Genomic DNA, 22,562 nt, shown 5'->3' with positions numbered 1-22,562 from the left:
TAATTGAAAGGGGCATGTTCAAAATACTAGCAGTGTGGTGTTCTATTAGTGAGGTCATTCATTCTTTGAAAAACAGGTGACAATTATTGCCCTTATTTAAGGAAGGAAGGCAGCAAATGTTGTACATGCTGGTTACAGTGCATTTCTCTCTGAAATTCGGAGGAAAATGGGTCGTTCCAGACATTGTTCAGAAGAACAGCGTACCTTGATTAAAAAGTTGATTGGAGAGGGGAAAACATATAAAGAAGTGCAGAAAATGATAGGCTGCTCAGCTAAAATGATTGCAAATGATTTAAAATGGCAACCAAAACCTGAAAGACGTGGAAGAAAGCGAAAAACTACCATTCGAATGGATAGAAGAATAGCCAAAATGGCAAGGACTCAGCAAAAATCAGCTCCAGGAAGATGAAAAAAGGTGTAAAGTTACCTGTGAGTACTGTTACAATTAGAAGACGCCTATGTGAAGCCAAGCTATCTGCAAGAAGCCCCCGCAAAGTCCCACTGTTGAAAAAAAGACGTGTGCTGAAGAGGTTACAATTTGTCAAAGAGCACACTGACTGGCCTAAAGAGAAATGGCGCAACATTTTGTGGACTGATGAAAGTAAGATTGTTCTTTTTGGGTCTAGTGGCCGGAGACAGTTTGTCAGACGACCCCCAAACACTGAATTCAAGCCACAGTACACTGTGAAGACAGTGAAGCATGGTGGTGCAAGCATCATGTTATGGGGATGTTTCTCATACTACGGTGTTGGGCCTATTTATCGCATACCAGGGATCATGGATCAGTTTGAATACATCAGAATACTGGAAGAGGTCATGCTGCCTTATGCTGAAGAGGAAATGCCCTTGAAATGGGTGTTCCAACAAGACAACGACCCCAAACACACCAGTAAACGTGCAACATCTTGGTTCCAGACCAACAAGATTGACATTATGGAGTGGCCAGCCCAATCCCCGGATCTTAATCCAATAGAAAACTTGTGGGGTGACATCAAAAATGCAGTTTCTGAGGCAAAACCAAGAAATAGAGAAGAACTGTGGAATGTAATCCAATCATCCTGGGCTGGAATACCTGATCACAGGTGCCAAAAGTTGGGTGACTCCATGCAACACAGATGTACAGCAGTTCTCAGAAACAGTGCTTATACAACCAAATATTCATTAAGTGATTCAAAGGAAAGCAAAATCTTCAAACATTTTTCAGTTTATATAGTGAATGTTTGAGTTTGTAAAGAAGAATACAAACACTGCTATTATTTTGAACAGTCTAATATTCACTTTTCTTCAATTTTTTTAGAGGAACAACACAAATCTGATCTATTTTTCTTCATGTTTTGATTTGGAATAGAATGTGTAGTGTTCCCAATGCATTTGTGTGTATGGAAATAAAAGCTATTAGAAGGATTTTGAGCTTTATTCACTTTTTTCAATATATATATATATATACATACACATACATTTTTTTCTTCATGCAAGTCAATGGGAATTGCAAAGCAGCTTAAAGCAGGTTGACACAGCTTAAAAAAAGGTCAAATGCAACTAACAATGAATTCTAAATGATTGCAAATGCGCCTCAAGCTCATGCCAAATTCAAGCTATATTTGCCCATTGACACAAGCAAAAAGCCTGTTGACACAGACCCTTACAAGGGCTTAGCACATACCCTTTGAAATTTAAGCATTAGCCAAGTACTGTATCATGTTAACCATTAATGAAAGCTTGAGTCTTGGCTCTTCTTAGGCACAAAACATTGTAGAAAACGAAACATTATATGTGAAAACTGGCAGATGGCAATAATTTGTTAGGTGACCCAAAAAGTTTTGCAAGGATCATTTCAAAAATGTTAATACCTTCATCGCGACTATAATGTGATGTCATAATTTAAAAGTGCTGAAAGCCAGTCCAATAGAGATATTTATCTTTATTGGGCTTGTCTCATTATCAAATTATCTGATATAAAAATGTTTTGTGTTTCCCACAAGCAAAAATATATTCAAACTTTCACTAAACAATGACAATTGAAAAGCTAGATGGTCCCAATCAACTTGGAGTAACTAAAATACTTAAAGAAGACTTAAAGAAACTAAAGGCAAAACTTTTTTATGGATAGAGTAAACATGGGTTATAACTCTTGTGCTTTTTTTTATGTCCCATTGGGGGGATTTCCCTTAATTTCCTGTTCAATAGCCAGGGAATCCCTGGTTTCCCTGAGAGTCAATGGAACTTGTTTCCCTATTGGAAGATTTCCTTTCCATTCCTGTTCTTGTGACAACCCAAAATTTGGGTTTTTCCTTAACCGTTACTCTCAGTGATAATGGTAAACAGGACGAATAGAGGGTGAATCTCCCTAAATGGGACACAAATAACAATAAAAACCTGACTGAACTGTGTTGTGTAACCAAGCTATGTAGATCTCATGTTTGGATGGATAGAAATATAAATCAATTGGCAGATTAATTAGCTCCCATATGCAGTGGGGATCGAAAGATTGGGCACCCCAGCTAAAAATGTGTATTAATGTGCATAAAGAAGCCAAGGAAAGATGGAAAAATCTCCAAAAGGCATCAAATTACAGATTAGACATTCTTATAATATGTCAACAAAAGTTAGATTTTATTTCCATCATTTACACTTTCAAAATAACAGAAAACAAAAAAATGGTGTCTGCAAAAGTTTGGGCACCCTGCAGAATTTATAGCATGCACTGCCCCCTTTGCCAAGCTGAGACCTGCCAGTGTCATGGATTGTTCTCAATCATCGTCTGGGAAGACCAGATTATGTCAATCTCAAAGGTTTTAAATGCCCAGGCTCATCTGACCTTGCCCCAACAATCAGCACCATGGGTTCTTCTAAGCAGTTGTCTAGAAAACTGAAACTGAAGATAGTTGACGCTCACAAAGCTGGAGAAGGCTTTAAGAAGATAGCAAAGCGTTTTCAGATGTCAATATCCTCTGTTCAGAATGTAATTAAGGAATGGCAGTCATCAGGAACAGTGGAAGTTAAAGCAAGATCTGGAAGACCAAGAAAAATATCAGACAAAACAGCTCGCAGGATTGTGAGAAAAACAATTCAAAACCCACGTTTGACTGCACGATCCCTCCAGAAAGATCTGGCAGACACTGGAGTTGTGGTACACTATTCCACTATAAAGAGATACTTGAACAAATATGGTCTTCATGGAAGAGTCATCAGAAGGAAACCTCTTCTACGTCCTCACCACAAAAATCATCGTTTGAACTTTGCAAATGAACATATAGACAAGCCTGATGCATTTTGGAAACAAGTTCTGTGGACCGATGAGGTTAAAATTGAACTTTTTGGCCGGAATGAGCAAAGGTACGTTTGGAGAAGAAGGGGCACAGAATTTAATGAAAAGAACCTCTGTCCAACTGTTAAGCATGGGGTTGGATCAATCATGCTTTGGGGTTGTGTTGCAGCCAGTGGCACAGGGAACATCTCACGAGTAGAAGGAAAAATGGATTCAATAAAATTTCAGCAAATTTTGGATGGTAACTTGATGCCATCTGTGAAAAAGCTGAAGTTAAAGAGAGGATGGCTTCTACAAATGGATAATGATCCTAAACACACCTCGAAATCCACGGGGGATTACATCAAGAGGCGTAAACTGAAGGTTTTGCCATGGCCTTCACAATCTCCTGACCTCAACATAATTGAAAATCTATGGATAGACCTTAAAAGAGCAGTGCGTGACAGACAGCCCAGAAATCTCAAAGAACTGGAAGACTTTTGTAAGGAAGAATGGGCAAAGATACCTCAAACAAGAATTGAAAGACTCTTGGCTGGCTACAAAAAGCGTTTACAAGCTGTGATACTTGCCAAAGGGGGCAGTACAAGATATTAACTCTGCAGGGTGCCCAAACGTTTGCAGAGGCAATTTTTTTGTTTTCTGTTATTTTGAAAGTGTAGGCGGCGTACGTCTCCTGGCACATGTGCGCTAGGCTCGATCCGGTGACTGCTGTGTCCTGTGGAGCTTGGACCAATCATAGCAATCATAGCAATCACGTGATATTATGTAAGCAAACTGTCATGAATGGCTTTCCATTCATGACAGCTTGATTACTGTTTTGATGCTGTGATTGGCCCACAGGGTACCTGGCTACCTGTACCATGTGATTAACTGTAGCCAGTTACAGCATGCCAACAATAAGCAAGCTGTTATGAATTGAAAGCAATTCATGACAGCTAAAACCATTGCTTATAACAGTGATCATCGCTGTTATAAGCAATAAGAGTGTAACAAAAAAAAAATCCCTGATCACCCCCAGAGTAGTACAGCATCATTATAGTGACACTGATGAAAGTATATAATAAAAATAAAAAAAGTTTTAAAAAACTGAATATAAAAATGATTTAAATCGTTTTTGTAAATATTTTTTCACTTATTATGCAAAAAATTATAACACAGTGGTGATTAAATATTAAAAGAAAGCTCTATTTGTGTAAAAAAAATGACAAACATTTCATTTGGGTACAGTGTTGCATGACCGAGCAATTGCTAGTTAAAGTAGCACAGTGTTGGAGAGCAAAAAATGCCCTGGTCATAAAGGGGGTAAAACCTTCCAGAGGTCATAGGGCTAAACCAATCAACAGGTCTTAGTGTAAATGTGTTTGTTTAATATTTTGGCAAGTTTGAAGGGAATTTTCAGACTGTTCCTAACTTTTTAGTCATGATTGTGGTTATGCCAAACAAGTTTCAGCATATCCTCTGTTTTAATTTCCATGGCAGCCCAGCCATTAAGAAATTCTCTTACCTTTTCTCTTCCAGATTGTATGCACCTACCAATCAGTAGTTTAAAAACTCTCAGTGATTTAAGTAAATTCAATTAATATTATTTGATCTGTTCATATCCATTTGTAGCCACTGAGGGCTTTTTCTGATGGGTCCTGAGAGGTTACTGCTATTTCTGGGAAATACCATTACAATGTATTCATTATCCATAAAGCCTTGACCTCTACCATCATATCAAAGGTAGAAGCTACTTCCTCTGGAATTTAAATGACATCTTCTACACTTCAGAAGAATGTATTTCTTACCTCACTCCAGTTTCCTGCAAGCCAGTAGATGGGACTTGACCCATTAAGAAGAAGTTCAGTGCCATTATTTTCTGTCACTGAATTAAGTGGACTGCTGTTGGGTGTGCTGTTTAGCTCTGGAAATAAATCTTGTGATACGTTAGATGCACTGAAGGTTGACAGGTGATTGGAGATGGTTGAACTGTTTTGTGCCGGTGTTTGTGTGTGAGTTTGTGAAGTTTCTCCTTGTGTAGTCACAAAGTCCGGGACCAGTGTAGTACCTAGAGACCTAGCAATTTCTGTGGTGACAGTAGCAGAAGGCACAGTCCATGACTCAGGCTTGTAAGTAACTGTTGCATGGTTATCCTTAATGATCTTGGATTTGCCCTTGTGCCTCTTACTTCTAGATTCAATTATGTTATTCATTTCATTTTCATAGTCAACATCTGGCTCTGAGGTTGACCCATCCATTTCTTCACTGTCTCTCTTTGCTTCTGGTTGTTCTGTTAGAAAATCATACCTTGGAGTTACCTTTTCCAGGATATAAGTGACATTGGTTGGGGTGGTTGTGGCATTAAGGACCGCGATGAGGTCTCTTTCTGTTACAGTTTCATTGCCTCCTCCTAAACTTTTATTGGATTCTTTGGACATTGAAGGAACATTTGTAAAATTTCCTCTGGCTTTCTTTTTATTGTTTGCCACGAGAACAAAACTGTATTTGTAATCTACGTTAAAATGAGTGGAATTTGGAATTTCATTGATTTTGAAGTCATCTTCTATGGAAATGATGGAAGGGGCCTGTGTGGACGAAGAAGTTGTTGTGATATCTTTGGGAATTTCTGTGGTTGAAGGAACTTTTTTTTTAGTGTTCATTACAAAAATACGTTTTTTTGCTATATCCATTGTTTTAGGGTTTATTTTAATAAAGGGTTTCTTGTCTTTTGTAGGGGGTAGTGGGAAGTTTTTTTGCAGTGGGCACTGTTGAAGGCCACAGAGAGCTTTGGAGTTTGGTCTCTTGGATGGGTCGCATGGTTCACTGCTGTGTTTTGGACACGAAACATTGCGGGTTTGCACTCCTCCTCCACATGTAACAGAACACTGCAAAGTAAAGTAAACACTATAAGATATTCTGGACTTATTTGATAGTAATGCAAAAAAAAAACTGATTCAGTAAAACATTCTATCAGTTGCTAATGTGTTTGGGCAGGACAATACAGAAAGAGATGACAACCAACAGAACAATTGCGATGTTGCATTGCTAAGCACAATATGCATAGTGTTCATATATGACTGTTGTGTATAATTACAAAAGACCACATCACCAGACCACTCATTTCAACAAAAATCTTCCCATAGGATTATGTACGCATTTTACGTATTTTGTGAATGTTATTTGCCTGTAAAAGTCTTCCATGTGTAGACATCCAAAAGCCCTGAGACATATCTTAGATGTGATGTCAACAGCCAAATCAGCTGAGCTGCAACCTCAGCAGCTACATACAAGATTATGTAGAAAAGGGGGGAAGGGCCAGAGGAGCTGGGCCAGCACAGAGAGTAATTAGGCATGCTCTCAGAGAAGGCAAAGTCTTTGACCTACAAGAAGGAAGAGGGCTGTGCTAGGGATTTGACTCTTCATAGAGTGTTTAAAGTTTCTAGCTTACACATTACAAGTGATTGAATCATAATTTATGGAAAAGAAAATAACTGCAAGGTACACAATTTAAGGAGTAACTCCACTTTTGTTGAGAAAACAACATTCCCCTCTGGGTGTTCTACGTACATTGCAAGGATTTTAGCAAACTTTGTTGTGGGTTCCTGCCTTTTGTTTTTCTGAAGAAATAGCTGTTTGTGTGTCTGTGTCCATGTACAGAGTCAATATGTATAGGAGTGGTTTTATAATTATCAAACAGTTGCTGCACCTGCAGAGCTCTAATGAGGAAAGTGGCAGGGTCAGCATCCCTTTAGGCATGATTTCCCATAGGGAGTATTTTATCAAAAATTACATTTTTGTTGCAGGGTATGCCAAAAAAATTGATTTGTATGTTAGTGCAGACTTCTGGGAAAATCAGTGAGCCAATCAAACAAGCAGGAAGCGACATTGTCAGGGGGAGTACGTACACCATCTGTGTACAGAACACTCCCAGGTAGCCAGATTGCATTGCATTTTACAGAAAATAGCAGCACTCCAGAATGAAAAGCAAAGGTAATTTTTACTAACATTCAAACACAACATGACGTGAGTCGCAATTGTATACACTGTATTACTATTTTTTTTTCCATGAAAGTGGCGTTACCCTTTAAATGTTTGATTCATCTGTGCTTTTTCCTGCATTTTTTAGTTTGGTGACATAGGGAACAATTCACTAAAGCTTATCGCATCAGTTAAGTCAGTCACATGACCACATATCCCATGCGATACTGAAAATGTCAATTCACTATTGCTAGTATGCGGTATTTACTGAAAATAGCCAAAACCCTTAGTAAATACCGCATAAAAAGACTTTTAAGTCAATTCACAAAAGAAAATAAATAATTAAATGCATGCGATAATTAAGTAGTGGTCCAGGCATACGGTATGTGCTGTATCTGTCAGTACTGTCATGGGTTGTTAAGGAATGGGTGGCCATGGAGTCCTTAACAACCTAGTCATCAGCTGTCAGCGGGGTTCCCCACTGACAGCTGAATGTAAAAAAAAAAAAATTGCCCACCGCTGCCACCACCCACCCTCGCCACCCAGAAAAAAAAAAAAAGGTTTTGCTCTCATATGTAACCCCGATGCTGTGTAACATCACACGTAATGTCACTGGGTGGCCCCACCCCTAACATATTTTACAGCTGTCAAGCCAGCGAAGCAGTCAGATGGCGGGAGCCAGTGTCGGGAGCTGAGCCTTTTTTTTTCCTTTTTCGGGTGGCGGTGGGCATCGTGATTGACATTGGATCTACTTCGGGGGCCATTTTTTTTATTTTCCTACTTATAATAAAGGACTTGTCAAAGACTGTCTACTGTCTTTTTTCACACTACAGTTTTTTTTGTGAATGGGTAGGGGTACCATGTACCCCATACTCATTCACATGGGGGGGCGGGATCTGGGGGCCCCCTTGCCAAAGGGGGCTTCCAGATTCCGATAAGACCCACCCACATACCCCCACAATCACTGACCAGGGTTGTGGGGAAGAGGCTGTTGTCCCCATCAACATGGGGACAAAGTGCTCTGGGGGGGAGCCTGCTGGGCTGCATGCTCCAATAAGGGTCTGGTATGGATGTTGGGGGGGGGCCCCATGCCATTTTTTGTTACATTTTGGTGTGGGGGTTCCCCTCAAAATCCTTACCAGACCCGAAGGGCTTGGTATGGATGGAGGGGGGGGGGACCCCACACCGTTTGTTAACTATTTTTTAATTGCCGGTAACTCTTTTTTTACATTCAGCTGTCAGTGGGGAACTCCTCTGACAGCTGAAACATTAATGCATGGTTTTCACTACTAAAATACCGCATGAATTGATAAAATAACTCATGTAGTATTTTAGTACATTTTTTTGTGAATTCAAACATTTTTTTTGAAAAATGCTGTGCAGTATCCTATCGCATACTCAGATGCTTAGTGAATGTGCCCATGGTCTCTTTACATTGCATGTCCATCCAAAACCTTTTTTAGTTTTGGATAAAGCAGAGAAAGTTAGAACCTTTGTGTATTTATTTCTATCCAGGGCTTCACTGGGGACATTTCCAGTTTTACCAGGAACAGTTTTACCAGACAGGAATTCAATAAAAACAAAAAAGAAGAAAAAGTTAACAATAACACAGACAAAAATAGAGATTCATTTTTTTCCCAGTAAAATAGAGGAGCTCTAGATCTCCCTCTCACCAAATCAGTTGTTTTTGCTATTTTTTTCCCCATATTATCCAAGGAAATAAAATTTTGGCTGGGCATATGCTTCAAAGCTGAACTCCATAATTCCAAGCTTTGCATGAAGGTAAAAAACCTTCTCTGTGCAACAGCCCCCCCAGCCCCCCTAACACTCACCTAAGCCCCTTCTTGGACCAGTGATGTGCACTGGAGTCTCGGCTATCCCGGGACTCCCTCTCCTCATTGGCTGAGGCAGATGTGGGAGCCATTGGCTCCCACTGCTGTCAATCACAGCCAGTGAACCAATTAGAAGAGAGAGGGGGCAGGGTCGAGCCATAGCTTCGTGTGTGAATGGACAGATGGAGCAGCGGGTGCCCCCATAGCAAGCCACTTGCTGTGGGGGCACCCAACAGGAAGGAGGGGCCAGGAGCACCAGGAGCAGGGGGAGGATCTGGGCTGCTCTGTGGAAAACTACTGCACACAGCAGGTAAGTATAGACATGTTTGTTATTTAAAAATAAAAGAATTTAGAAACACTTCAATTCTTCGTGGCATAGATTCAACAAGGTGTTGGAAACATTCCTTAGAGATTTTGGTCCATATTGACAACAGTTACTGTTGCCTTTCTATTATCATGAACCAGTTTGCCCATTCTCCTCTGACATCATCAAGGCATTTCATCCACACAACTGCCGCTCACTGGATATTTGAGAGATGGTTGTGCTTGAAAATCCCAGTAGATCAGCAGTTTTTTAAATACTCAGACCAGCCTGTTTGCCACCAACAACCATGCCACATTCAAAGTCACCTAAATCCCCTTTCTTCCCCATTCTGATGCTTGGTTTGAACTTCAGCAAGTAGTCTTGAAAATATCTAGATGCCTAAATGCATTGAATTGCTGCCATGTTATTGGCTGATTAGCAATTTGTGTTAACAAGAAATTGAACAAGTGCTCCTAATAAAGTAGCCGGTGAGTGTATGTTCATGTTTTTGCAATTCTGCATTATCAGGTAGGTAACACATCTATATCCTGGTGAATCAACATAGCTTCCTGTGTCACCTGTCAACCACCAGTCTGTTGGTTGGACCAACATCAGCTCTGTGCAACGAGCAGGGATGTGATCTAGAAATTTGCCAGGCTAAATTATGTCTTCCAGGTCATGTAGTGGACAAACATCTACAACTATAGAAGTTACATATGTAATTTTGACACCTATGGGTCCTCAACGTACAGCCACACAGCAAAAAATGCTTTTTGTTCCAAGACAGCACAGGTGCCTACAAAGGTGTGCATTGGGGTGTAGGGTCATTGGCTATAACAAGTTTCCAACAGAGATGGGATCATACCATACTTTATGTCAAGAATATTCCTAGAAAACATGTAAAAACCAGAGAACACAACCCTGCAATGCAGATGCTAGTTGGAAAAATGATAGAAGAAAAATTATTGTAGGAGAATTTCTTTTACCTGACTCCAGCCGCTCACTGACCAATCAGATGGGCAGGACACGTTTCTATTACAAGATATGGAACTTTTGGGTTTGGTCAGATGATTGCAGTCTTCAGAAGGGAGAGCTTGCTCGTCTGACCCCACTGTTCTAATACAAAGCACAGTCCTCTTCTTCTCACCACTTAGACCACACGTAGTGGAGCATTCCTGCCACTCACCATACCACCACCTGCAAACAAATACACCACTTCCTATTAGTGATACGTATACTGTAATTATGTCGTTTCTTTGCGGAAGGCTATGGCTATTTGAAATGGACCTTCTAGGAGTGTGCTTTAAAAAAGGAAACTTTAATGGTTTTGGTTCAAATTTATTGTAATATTATTTATTGATGTTTATATATTTTTGTTAATAAATTTGATAACTGATATAAAAACTTCATTTTAAAATTACACAATTAATATACAGTGCATCAAAGACATGGGTTTTGCAGAACTTATACTGTAGCTTTTCTTTTTTTCAGTGTCTCTCTCCCTCCAACTAAGAGGAGCTGATGTATGGAAACTGTGCCCAAAAAGTGACAAACAAAGGGTAAAGGACTAGTCATCAGTATAGCTTGTTGTTTCCCTGCAGTTGATCTTCTTCCAAACAAACACATACCGAGGGAGATTTACTATAACTGGAGTGTGCAAAATCTGGTGCAGCTCTGCATAGAAACCAATCAGTTTCCAGGTTTTATTATCAAAGCTTAACTGAAGAAACTGAAGTTAGAAGCTGATTCGCTACCATGACCAAATTCGAGGGCTCCAGTTTTAGTAGATCTCCCCCAATATGTATTTGTGTGATGACATCAATTTCAGTAGGGGCAGGGCTTTGCTGTCTCATGGCAGAGCCTCCAGCAAGGAAAACAGTACGCAACACAGTATTATCATTACCAGATCTCATTTTAAATCCGCTGAGGCTTACAGTCAGTGGAAGCTGTGCCTTATATCTGGCACAGCAGCTATACAGCTATACGAGGTTGTGGGCACATGTTCCAGGAGGAATTCAAGACAAAAGGTATTATTTAAGAGAACTGCTGTTGCACAACTACTATTTCTAAAGGTTCATTATAACACAAGTAATTCTTTACTTTTTCAGCTCAAGTCCACTTTATTGTGGGTGTGTTGGGGGGAAGGGTGAAGTGATTCAAGCTAAATGTACAATCTGAGTGTTAGCTATCCAGATCTATAAACAGGCTTTCAAAGCACTTGTAGCACCCTCCTAGTTCAGAGTAGATGGCTAGGTAAATTTAGTTCAACACTTCTATAAACAGTGGAGCAGGGGTTGAGTACTTAGGGCTGCTCAGTGTTTCACAAGCTGCTACTCAATTACTTTCCCCTTCTGCTAGAAATGTATGGAACATAGTGGGAGGGAGGACAGGGTGGGCAGCCTGAATATTCATGGAACTCTAACCAATCCCTGGGGAGGTGGACCCAGAAGGTGGAGAAAGCCCATAAATAGTCTGAGGCCTGAGCAGCAGGGCACTGTTCCTGGGTCCAGTCCTGCTGTAAAAGACCCCTGTGCAGGAGCTCTGTCCTCTGGGCCAGGAGTCTGGAAGGAAGCCAGCCTGAAGACACTGAGGTCTCAGCTAGGCTTAGCTGGGGGGGCCTATTTATAAGTCCTAGTTTAAGGACCCATTCAGGTCAGGAGAAATCTCATTGGTAAAACTGGCAGGAAGCTGTGGAAGAGAGCCCAAGTTGTCCACAAGCGGTGTGAGTCTACATCTTCCTCACTGGTAAAGAGCCTATTGGATATCAGCATGAGGCAACTGATGATGTACAAGTGAGTACAAGACCCTAGTTCTGCAGAGTGTGTGTGACAGTGTGGTGCTGGGATATCCCATGCTCCCCATCCCTATCCAATTTCATCGTTCCCAATGAAAAAACACAAAAAGAAACCCTAGACTGAAATTTTGAGAAGAGGAAGAATGTTGAAAATTCTGTGTCCCCGGCGGTGTGTGTTCTAAGGGGGTAAATAGGACCAAACTTACCAGCGGCTCTGTGGGGGATGCACACTTAAATAACAAACGTCCTTATTTTTTATTATTATACAGTATTTATATAGTGCCAGAAGGTTTGCTCAGCGCTGTACATTATAGTGGGGGACAGTACATGAGACAATACAGCAACAAACAATACACGAGGGGTTCGAGGGCCCTGCTCTTTGGAGCTTACAATCTAGGAGGGAGGGGATAGTGGTATAGGAGGAAGTGGCTGTGGGGGATGGAGTGGTAGGAGGAGTGGAGGAGATCGGCTGTTAGGTGAGGGCAGGGTAGGCTTCCCTGAAGAGATGGGTTTTCAGGGTGCGCCTAAAGGTGACTGATGGGAATGTACAACATACATACATTAATATATACATACAGACACACACATATATATATATATATATATATATATATATATATATATATATATATATATAGTAAAGTGCTGCGTGAATGGACAGCACTATACAAGTACCTGAAATACATAGAAGCTGTACACCCAGTACTGCCGCTGTACATCACAGATCCAGTCAAATATTGGATTCAACTTGTCTTACTGAAGAGTTAAGCTGCCTGTGGAAGGTGGCAAATCAGCAGGTGATCACACTGTCCAAAGTCTGGGTCTAAGGAAGTATGCCAATGCATAAAGAGGCAAATGGAACAGGACTGATTGTGACTAAGAAACCTGAAACAGCTACAAGCAGTTTGGAATAAATGGCTCTAATGTCAGGCTGCACCGGTGCTACATACCAGCGTTTCTGGATGTACAGCTAGCTATATGCGATGGAATTTTGCGCATGGCCCCACCCACCATTCTGAGATAAGGAACAATCCTCTTTTTGTTGGGATATACGATGGAATGAGATACGTGAATACCTTTTGTTCTTAGAAGGCTTTACTGGTGTCTCATTGGATGTTTTTTTGGTTAATTTAGTCCTCCTTCACCCTAGAGCGGAGCTCCAAGCTCTTCCCCCCACCAAAAAAAAAAAAAAAAAGTCAGCAGCTTCAAATACTATAGCTGCTGACTTGATACAAGGACACTTACCTGTCCTTATTTCAAAGTAACTTACACTCTATGATCTTTACCACACTCCAACTGTCAAATTGTAATAAAAAGGGTGCTCAGCCTACAATGGCATTATTTACAAATCCATAATCCAAAAGAGTCGGCGCACTAGATGTAAGAAGTAGCATAAATGCAGCAAGTTTACTGTAATCCTATTCAAACTGACATTTCAAAGACAAAAAATATCCTGTCGGAAGTTTGCTGCAATAGAAAATATATTACATTTCCTCTCCAGTGGCCTGTATCTCCTACTCAGCTTCAGTAAGACTCTCTAGATATTCAACACTTCAAGATTTAGCACAGAATCAATCAAGATTGGAGAATGACAAAGTCTGAATACATACTGATCCTGCAGCATCCACGTTTTCAGTCCTAAGACCTCATCAATGTCAGCAAATGCATTCATGTTAATGAAGGACTCTGTGTGCCTTTAAGCACTGTCCCCTCTGGCCTCAGGACCAGTGATACAAACAGAATCTGTAGTCAACTGGCAGTTACATTTTTACATATTGGGAGCCACCACTTTGCCTCCCTAATTGTGTTTTTATGAAGTGGACTTAAGCTTTGAGATTAGATTTCCTTTTAGGAAATTACAAGTGACAAGAACCAGGAGTACCGCTACCCCTGAAGGAGCCGCTGAGTTTAGACAGGTATATTATATACTGGGATTTTTTTTTTAATTTTTACTAGTAATGGCGGCGGTCAGTGACTTAAAGCAGGAATGCAGGGGACATTCTGACACTGGGGGGAACTGACTTGGTGTCACTGACATCCCCAGTGACACCAATACAGTGATCAGTGCAAAAAAAAGCACTGACACTGTACTAATGACACTGGGCAGGAAGGGGTTAACATGAGGGATTATCAAAGAGTTAACTGTGTGCTGGGAGTCTTTTACTAGGGGGCGGTGTCTGTGGGCTTCACTGTGAGCACACAGCAGTGTGCCTGAGCTGACAGGGAGGAGAACTGTTAGTAAACAAAACAGTTCTTCTCATCAGAGATCTTTGGAAATCACCTGTGCCAGCAAGCAATCACCGGCCAGGACCCGGTGATTGATAGCCGCGGCTGTGAATGGCGGCACGGGTAGGGCACGCACACAACTCGTGCGCGCCCCCTACCTGAAAATGCAAAATCACGTACATATACGTGATTTTGCACAGCCGTGCCGTCCTGTAGCAGTATTTCTGCTATAGGGCAGTCGGGAAGTGGTTAAGCAGTCTAGAGTTTGTCTTTTGGATGTTTATTTGCTAGTTGAAACTTGGGAGGGGATTTGGGGTGATATAGGATACTCCAAAATGAACTGTGTTGCTAGTAGTGGACACTCCTTACTTAGGAGTAGTAGCACTAGTGTACGTAGGCTGGAACAGTCTACAGTTCATGGCCAGGGAACATGAAGCAGTACGGGCACAAGCAAAGGCACACTGGAACAGAGCACGGTTCACGGCTGATGACCATGAAACATGAGCACAAGAAAAATCAGACTGGAACAGTCCACTTTTCATGGCTGGGGACCATGAAGCAGTATGAGCACAAGCAAAGGCAGACTGGAACAGTGCACGGTTCATGGCTGGGACTATGAAACAGTATGAGCACAAGCAAAGGCACACTGGAACAATCCATGGTTCACAACTGGGGAGCATCAAGCAGTATGATCACAAGCAAAAGCACACTGGAACAGTCCACTGTTCACAGCTGGGGACCATGAAGCAGTATGAGCACAAGCAAAGGCAAACTGGAACAATCCATGGTTCACAACTGGGAAGCATCAAGCAGTATGAGCACAAGCAAAGGCAGGCTGGAACAGTGCATGGATCATGGCTGGGGACCATGAAGCAGTATGAGAACACGTATTTATTTGCTAGTAGAAACTTGGGAGGGGATTTGGGGTGATGTAGGATACTCCAAAGTGAACTGTGTTGCTAGTAGTGGACACTTCTTACTTAGGAGCCGTAGCACTAGTGTACGTAGGCTGGAACAGTCTACAGTTCATGGCCAGGGAACATGAAGCAGTACGAGCACAAGCAAAGGCACACTGGAACAGTGCACGGTTCACGGCTGGGGACCAAGAAGCAGTATGACACAAGTAAAATCAGACTGGAACAGTCCTTGGTTCATGGCTGGGGACCATGAAGAAGTATGAGCACAAGTAAAGGCAGACTGGAACAGTCCTTGGTTCATGGCTGGGGACCATGAAGCAGTATGAGCACAAGCAAAGGCAGACTGGAACAGTACACGTTTCACGGCTGCGGACCAAGAAGCAGTATGAGCACAAGTAAAAGCAGACTGGAACAGTCCTTGGATCATTGCTGGGGACCATGAAACAGTATGAGCGCAAACAAAAGTAGAGTGGTATAGTCCAGGGTCCAGGGCTGGGGACCATGAAGCACTATGAGCACATGTAGAGGCTTTACTCACTGGATCTCGGTACATGGACAGTCCATGGATGCAACCTCCTGCAAAGTAGTCCAGTATTCAGTCCATAGGATCCAGGGACAGGCCCTCTCAGTCCACCGATCCATCCCCACATAGGGAAAAAAACAATCTCCTCAGGACTCATTTATTTATGTATTTAACAGCAGCATAGCTCCATCTGGACATACAATACCTCTCCAGGGACTGGCTAGGCTCTGCTGAATATTCAGACTGAACATTTGAATTCTCCCGCCCTAAGCTCTAGAACCTTCTTCTAGAGGCAGGGAGAAGTAATCAAACTCTGAGCCTGTGACGCCCAAAACAAACAATCACAGCTCCTGTGATGACTGCAGAAGCTAAAAACTAAAGTTGCCTAGCAGCCTAACTAGAAGGGTACTACATAGTGTTTCCAACCTCCTGCAGCATTTTTTACTGACAAAACATGGAAAATGTACTGAAGGAGCACTCTTTTTTACTGACAACCTAAAAAATTACAGAATGCCAGTTGAAAAAAAATCACTGAATTTTACGAACTGTCTGTAAATTTACTGACAGTTGGCAACCCTGGTACTACGCAAGAAATAATTTAGAGGTAAAATTTAAGAGAAGAATTGCAGGAAACCATGAAACAGTAGAAATACATCAGGGGTTCTTTTGCTGTGCCTGTTGGAATTCCATACCTTTTCCATCTTCTATAAAAAACTGCAGCCAGATGGGCAGTACATTCATTAGTCAGAAGACTTTTGGTCTTCTATATTTATAATCTATATAATTTCAACCAGATTGAGTCATTCTTGCAGCATCTATGTGTTCATGATGAGTGGCACCTTGCCAGTTCTCACAAACTTTTCTCTGTAAACTTCTCTAAATTGGCAGTATATAAATTATTAAGTACAATGGGAGTTCTAACAAACGCAAATTTCCCTATTCTCTTTCAAATCTTCTGATGCTGTGCCAAAAAAAAGAAGAGAATCAATACAATATGACACAGGATACTCTGTACAGAATTTTTATATCGATTCTGCTGTGGCATGATTCAGCAGTAATAATAGAAAAACCCTTGTTATAGGAAAACCTTTAAAAAAGTAATTCCATGACAGAAAAATATATACTGTATCTATACAGAATAATGTTGTGATTAAGTTGTCTCTAATAAAGCAGCACATAAAAAAAAAAAGGAATAAAGGTACATTTTGCGGTCTCAAAGCTGAATGCTGGTTATTATTTTATCTTTATAATTATAACCCCCCACCTTTTCTGTTTTAAAAAAAATGTAGGCAAGCATTACTCACCCTCACCATGCTCCATCGCTGTTCTGTTTCAAATGCCCCTTTATGCATTAACATACCTCATTAGACCCACTGGGGCTGATTTACTGAAACTGGTGCAGCTCTGCATAGAATCCAACCTACTGCCAGTTTAGAAGATGATTGGCTACCATGCACAGCTGCACCAGATTTTGCACTCTTCAGTTTTAGTAAATCAACCCCAGTCTGTCTGGACAGTATGGTCAGCTGCTGACAGTAGCTTAACTCTTCAGCAAGACACATAAATTCAATCCAACACAATTTGACTTCAGCAAAATGCAGTACAGAGGATTATTTCTTTTGAAGTGTGAGAAGACAACTTTTCTTTCTCTGCAATGTACTAACACTGACTGAGGGAACATGAAAGAAACAGGGAGGGTCTAGCTAGGACTAAATTAACCAGCACTAAACAGGAGGGGAGGACAGAGAATGAAACCAAAAGTACATAGTAAACAAGTGTAGTGGCTCAAAACCTTCACTAGATGTCAGCATACTACTGAACAATAATAACCTGATGTAGTTCAATACAACACATAAAAAATACACTGCTCAAAACAATTAAAGGAATACTTTGAAAACACATCAAATCTCAATAGGGAAAGATCTCGTGCTGGATATCTATATGACATGGACTGGGTAATGTGTTAGGAATGTATGGATGCCCCATCATTTGATGGAAATGAAAATGATCAACCTACAGAGGACTGAATTCAAAGACACGCCAAAAATCAAAGTGAAAAACTGATGCAGCAGGCTAGTCCATTTTGCTGAAATTTCATTGCAGTAACTCAGAATGGTACTTAGTAGTTTGTACAGCCCCCACGTGCTTGTATGCATGCCTGACAACGTTGGGGCATGCTCCTAATGAGATGATGGATGGTGTCCTGGGGAATTTTCTCCCAGATCTGGACCAGGGCATCACTGAGTTCCTGGACAGTCTGAGGAGCAACCTGGCGGCGTTGGATGGACCGAAACATGATATCCCAGAAATGTTCTATTGGATTTAGGTCAGGCGAGTGTGGGGGCCATTCAATTGTATCAAGTCCTTCATCCTCCAGGAACTGCCTGCATACTCTCGCCACGAGGCCGGGCATTGTCGTGCATCAGGAGGAACCCAGGACCCACTGCATCAGTGTAGGTTCTGACAATGGGTCCAAGGATTTCATCCCGATACCTAATGGCAGTCAGGGTGCCATTATCTAGCCTGTAGAGGTCTGTGCGTCCCTCCATGGATATACCTCCCCAGACCATCACTGACCCACCACCAAAACGGTCATGCTGAACAATGTTACCAGCAGCATAACGTTCTCCACGGCTTCCCCAGACCCTTTCACGTCTGTCACATGTGCTCAGGGTGAACCTGCTCTCATCTGTGAAAAGCACAGGGTGCCAGTGGCGGACCTGCCTATTCTGGTGTTCAATGGCAAATCCTAAATGAACTCTACGGTGCCGGGCAGTGAGCACAGGGCCCACTAAAGGATGTTGGGCTCTCAGGCCACCCTCATTAAGTATGTTTCTGATTGTTTGGTCAGAGACATTCACACCAGTGGCCTGCTGGAGGTCATTTTGTAGGGCTCTGGCAGTGCTCATCCTGTTCCTTCTTGCATAAAGCAGCAGATACCGGTCCTGCTGATGGGTTAAGGACCATCTACCTCCCTGTCCAGCTCTCCTAGAGGAACTGCATGTCTCTCGGAATCTACTCCATGCTCTTGAGACTGTGCTGGGAGACACAGAAAACCTTCTGGCAATGGCACGTATTGATGTGCCATCCTGGAGGAGTTGGACTGCCTGTGCAAACTCTGTACGGTCCAGGTATCGCCTCATGCTACCAGTAGTGACGCTGACTCTAGCCAAATGCAAAACTAGTAAAAAACAGTCAGAAAAGATGAGTAGGGAAAAACATCTCAGTGGCCTCCACCTGTAAAACCATTTCTATTTTGGGGGTTGTCTCATTTTTGCCCATCTAGTGCACCTGTTGTAAATTTAATTAACACCAAAGCAGCTGAAACTGATTAACAACCCCCTCTGCTACTTAACTGACCAGATCAATATCCCAGGAGTTTCATTGAATTGATTCTATACTTAAAAAGTGTTCCTTTAATTTTTTTGAGCAGTGTACATATAATTGGAGCAGACCAATAGCTTCTTCCCCTGCTCAACACTGCTGATCTTTTTCAGGTTTAATGACAGAAAGGGCCATTTAACCCTCTTCTTGTGAGCCCAGGGAACCATGTACATGGCTTCAGGACTGAATGCTGCTCATATGTCAAGTGCTATTCAGTTTAGTGGGGAGGACTGAGCACTTCTGCTGCTAATGAAAGAGATAAAAGTCATTTTATGTGTATTTGAGCATTAAAAGATGGTCATGGTCTCTATATTGACCTATGAGGTGTAGGATACAAGGCGGTTTAAAAGGGATACTCTTGTACCATGATATTTTAACTATATTTTGAACAATAAAGATTTGAATAAGGACATCGTTCTAGTACCATGATTTCCACACTCTGGAGTATTTTGACTTTTTGATACTAAGTTGTCTGATTTATTTTTTGGTTTATTTTTTTCATGGTCCCTTTTTTTAGGATTTGCAATTAGTTATTGTGATTTATCCAGTTTTCTTTGGGGGCTTGCCCTTTGCACTGGAAGCCTGCTGGGTATCTTTCTTGCTGCTTTTTCTCTTGCAGTCAGGCAAGACGCTTTTTGGCAGTTATTTATACACTTGGATATAGTGAATACATCCTTATATTTATATATATTTATGTAGACATTTTTTTTGTTATTCTTCTATAACCCCTTCAGCTCTGAAAGGTTCTACCCCCTTCATGAACAGGCATTTTTTTTGCTATTTAACACGGCGGTACTTTAACTGGTAATTGCGTGGTCATGCAACACTGCACCCAAACGACATTTATAAAAAATTATTTCGCAAAAATAGAGCTTTCATTTGGTGGTATTTGATCACCACTGGGTTCTTTATTTTTTATTATATAAAAGAAAAAAGACTAAACATTTTGAAAAAAAGAACAATATTTTTAACTTTCTGCAATAAAATAATAAAAAAAAAAAATCAAATTTAAAATTTTGGCAAAAATGTATTCTGCTGTATGTCTTTGATAAACAAAATCCCAATAAGTGTATATTGATTGGTTTGCATGAAAGTTATAGAGTCTTTAAATGATAGTATACAGTGGGGATCGAAAGTTTGGGCACCCCAGCTAAAAATGCGTATTAATGTGCATAAAGAAGCCAAGGAAAGATGGAAAAATCTCCAAAAGGCATCAAATTACAGATTAGACATTCTTATAATATGTCAACAAAAGTTAGATTTTATTTCCATCATTTACACTTTCAAAATAACAGAAAACAAAAAAATGGCGTCTGCAAAAGTTTGGGCACCCTGCAGAATTTATAGCATGCACTGCCCCCTTTGCAAAGCTGAGACCTGCCAGTGTCATGGATTGTTCTCAATCATCGTCTGGGAAGACCAGGTTATGTCAATCTCAAAGGTTTTAAATGCCCAGACTCATCTGGCCTTGCCCCAACAATCAGCTCCATGGGTTCTTCTAAGCAGTTGTCTAGAAAACTGAAACTGAAAATAGTTGACGCTCACAAAGCTGGAGAAGGCTATAAGAAGATAGCAAAGCGTTTTCAGATGTCAATATCCTCTGTTCGGAATGTAATTAAGAAATGGCAGTCATCAGGAACAGTGGAAGTTAAAGCAAGATCTGGAAGACCAAGAAAAATATCAGACAGAACAGCTCGCAGGATTGTGAGAAAAACAATTCAAAACCCACGTTTGACTGCACGATCCCTGCAGAAAGATCTGGCAGACACAGGAGTTGTGGTACACTATTCCACTATAAAGAGATACTTGTACAAATATGGTCTTCATGGAAGAGTCAACAGAAGAAACCTCTTCTACGTCCTCACCACAAAAATCATCGTTTGAACTTTGCAAATGAACATATAGACAAGCCTGATGCATTTCGGAAACAAGTTCTGTGGACCGATGAGGTTAAAATTGAACTTTTTGGCTGGAATGAGCAAAGGTACGTTTGGAGAAGAAGGGGCACAGAATTTAATGAAAAGAACCTCTGTCCAACTGTTAAGCATGGGGTTGGATCAATCATGCTTTGGGGTTGTGTTGCAGCCAGTGGCACAGGGAACATCTCACGAGTAGAAGGAAAAATGGATTCAATAAAATTTCAGCAAATTTTGGATGGTAACTTGATGCCATCTGTGAAAAAGCTGAAGTTAAAGAGAGGATGGCTTCTACAAATGGATAATGATCCTAAACACACCACGAAATCCATGGGGGATTACATCAAGAGGCGTAAACTGAAGGTTTTCCCATGGCCTTCACAATCTCTTGACCTCAACATAATTGAAAATCTATGGATAGACCTTAAAAGAGCAGTGCATGACAGACAGCCCAGAAATCTCAAAGAACTGGAAGACTTTTGTAAGGAAGAATGGGCAAAGATACCTCAAACAAGAATTGAAAGACTCTTGGCTGGCTACAAAAAGCGTTTACAAGCTGTGATACTTGCCAAAGGGGGCAGTACAAGATATTACCTCTGCAGGGTGCCCAAACTTTTGCAGACAACATTTTTTTGTTTTCGGTTATTTTGAAAGTGTAAATGATGGAAATAAAATCTAACTTTTGTTGACATATTATAAGAATGTCTAATCTGTAATTTGATGTCCTTTGTAGATTTTTCCATCTTCCCTTGGCTTCTTTATGCACATTAATACAAATTTTTAGCTGGGGTGCCCAAACTTTTGATCCCCACTGTATATACTGGAATTGTTTTTTTATACTACTAATGGCGGTGATCAGTGACTTATATTGGGACTGCGATAGTGCGGCAGACAATCTGACACTAACTGACACTGGGTGGGAACTGAATAAATGACACTGACATCATCAGTGACACTAATACAGTGATCAGAGATTGCTGCCATTACCAGCATTAACCTCCTTAGCGGTATTCCCGAGTGTAGCTCGGGGTAAAATTTGAGTACCAAAAGCGGTAACCCCGAGCTACACTCGGGCTTACCATGCGGTGTTGCTCAGGGAGTCCCTGCAGCACTTACCTTGTCCTTCGCTCCCACGATGTGTCCCCTGCAGCGTCCCCGGCCATCTCCTCCGGCCGATGCCGGCATCTGGCTTCCGTGTTCCGGTCCCTGTGACGTCGGGTCGTACGGGCGCCGGCACCGGCAGCAAATTTGAAATTTTTTAAAAATTTCATTTTTTTTAAAATGATTATTACATAGTAAAACATTGCTGTTTCAATGCATTTCACATACATTTTGTTCCGAGTGCTTTGTCCTGCGCCCTGCCTGCATTTTTACTGTTCTTTCTGCCTGGAAACTGAGAAAAGTCCATGGCGTCCAAAAAGTGTCCCTTTACATCAAAAGC

At 41.3% G+C, this 22,562-nt stretch overlaps 1 protein-coding gene across 1 annotated transcript in view; it reads right to left on the bottom strand.

Moving 5' to 3' along the window:
* Positions 1-22,562, bottom strand: part of ADAMTS12 (ADAM metallopeptidase with thrombospondin type 1 motif 12) — a 696,444-nt gene that overhangs the window by 91,053 nt on the left and 582,829 nt on the right. Inside the window, exons 18-19 of the mRNA XM_089689453.1 lie at positions 10,348-10,558; positions 5,056-6,132 (exon numbers count right to left, since the gene is read on the bottom strand). Of these exons, the coding sequence (XP_089545579.1) occupies positions 5,056-6,132; positions 10,348-10,558 (1,288 nt within the window). The remainder of the gene's footprint in view (positions 1-5,055; positions 6,133-10,347; positions 10,559-22,562) is intronic.

The sequence above is a fragment of the Staurois parvus genome, unplaced genomic scaffold, assembly GCF_062004578.1.
Source record: "Staurois parvus isolate SC_StPar_1 unplaced genomic scaffold, SC_StPar_1.0 ptg000475l, whole genome shotgun sequence".
NCBI classification, from domain to species: Eukaryota; Metazoa; Chordata; class Amphibia; order Anura; family Ranidae; genus Staurois; species Staurois parvus.
This window is presented reverse-complemented; position numbering and strand designations above follow the sequence as displayed.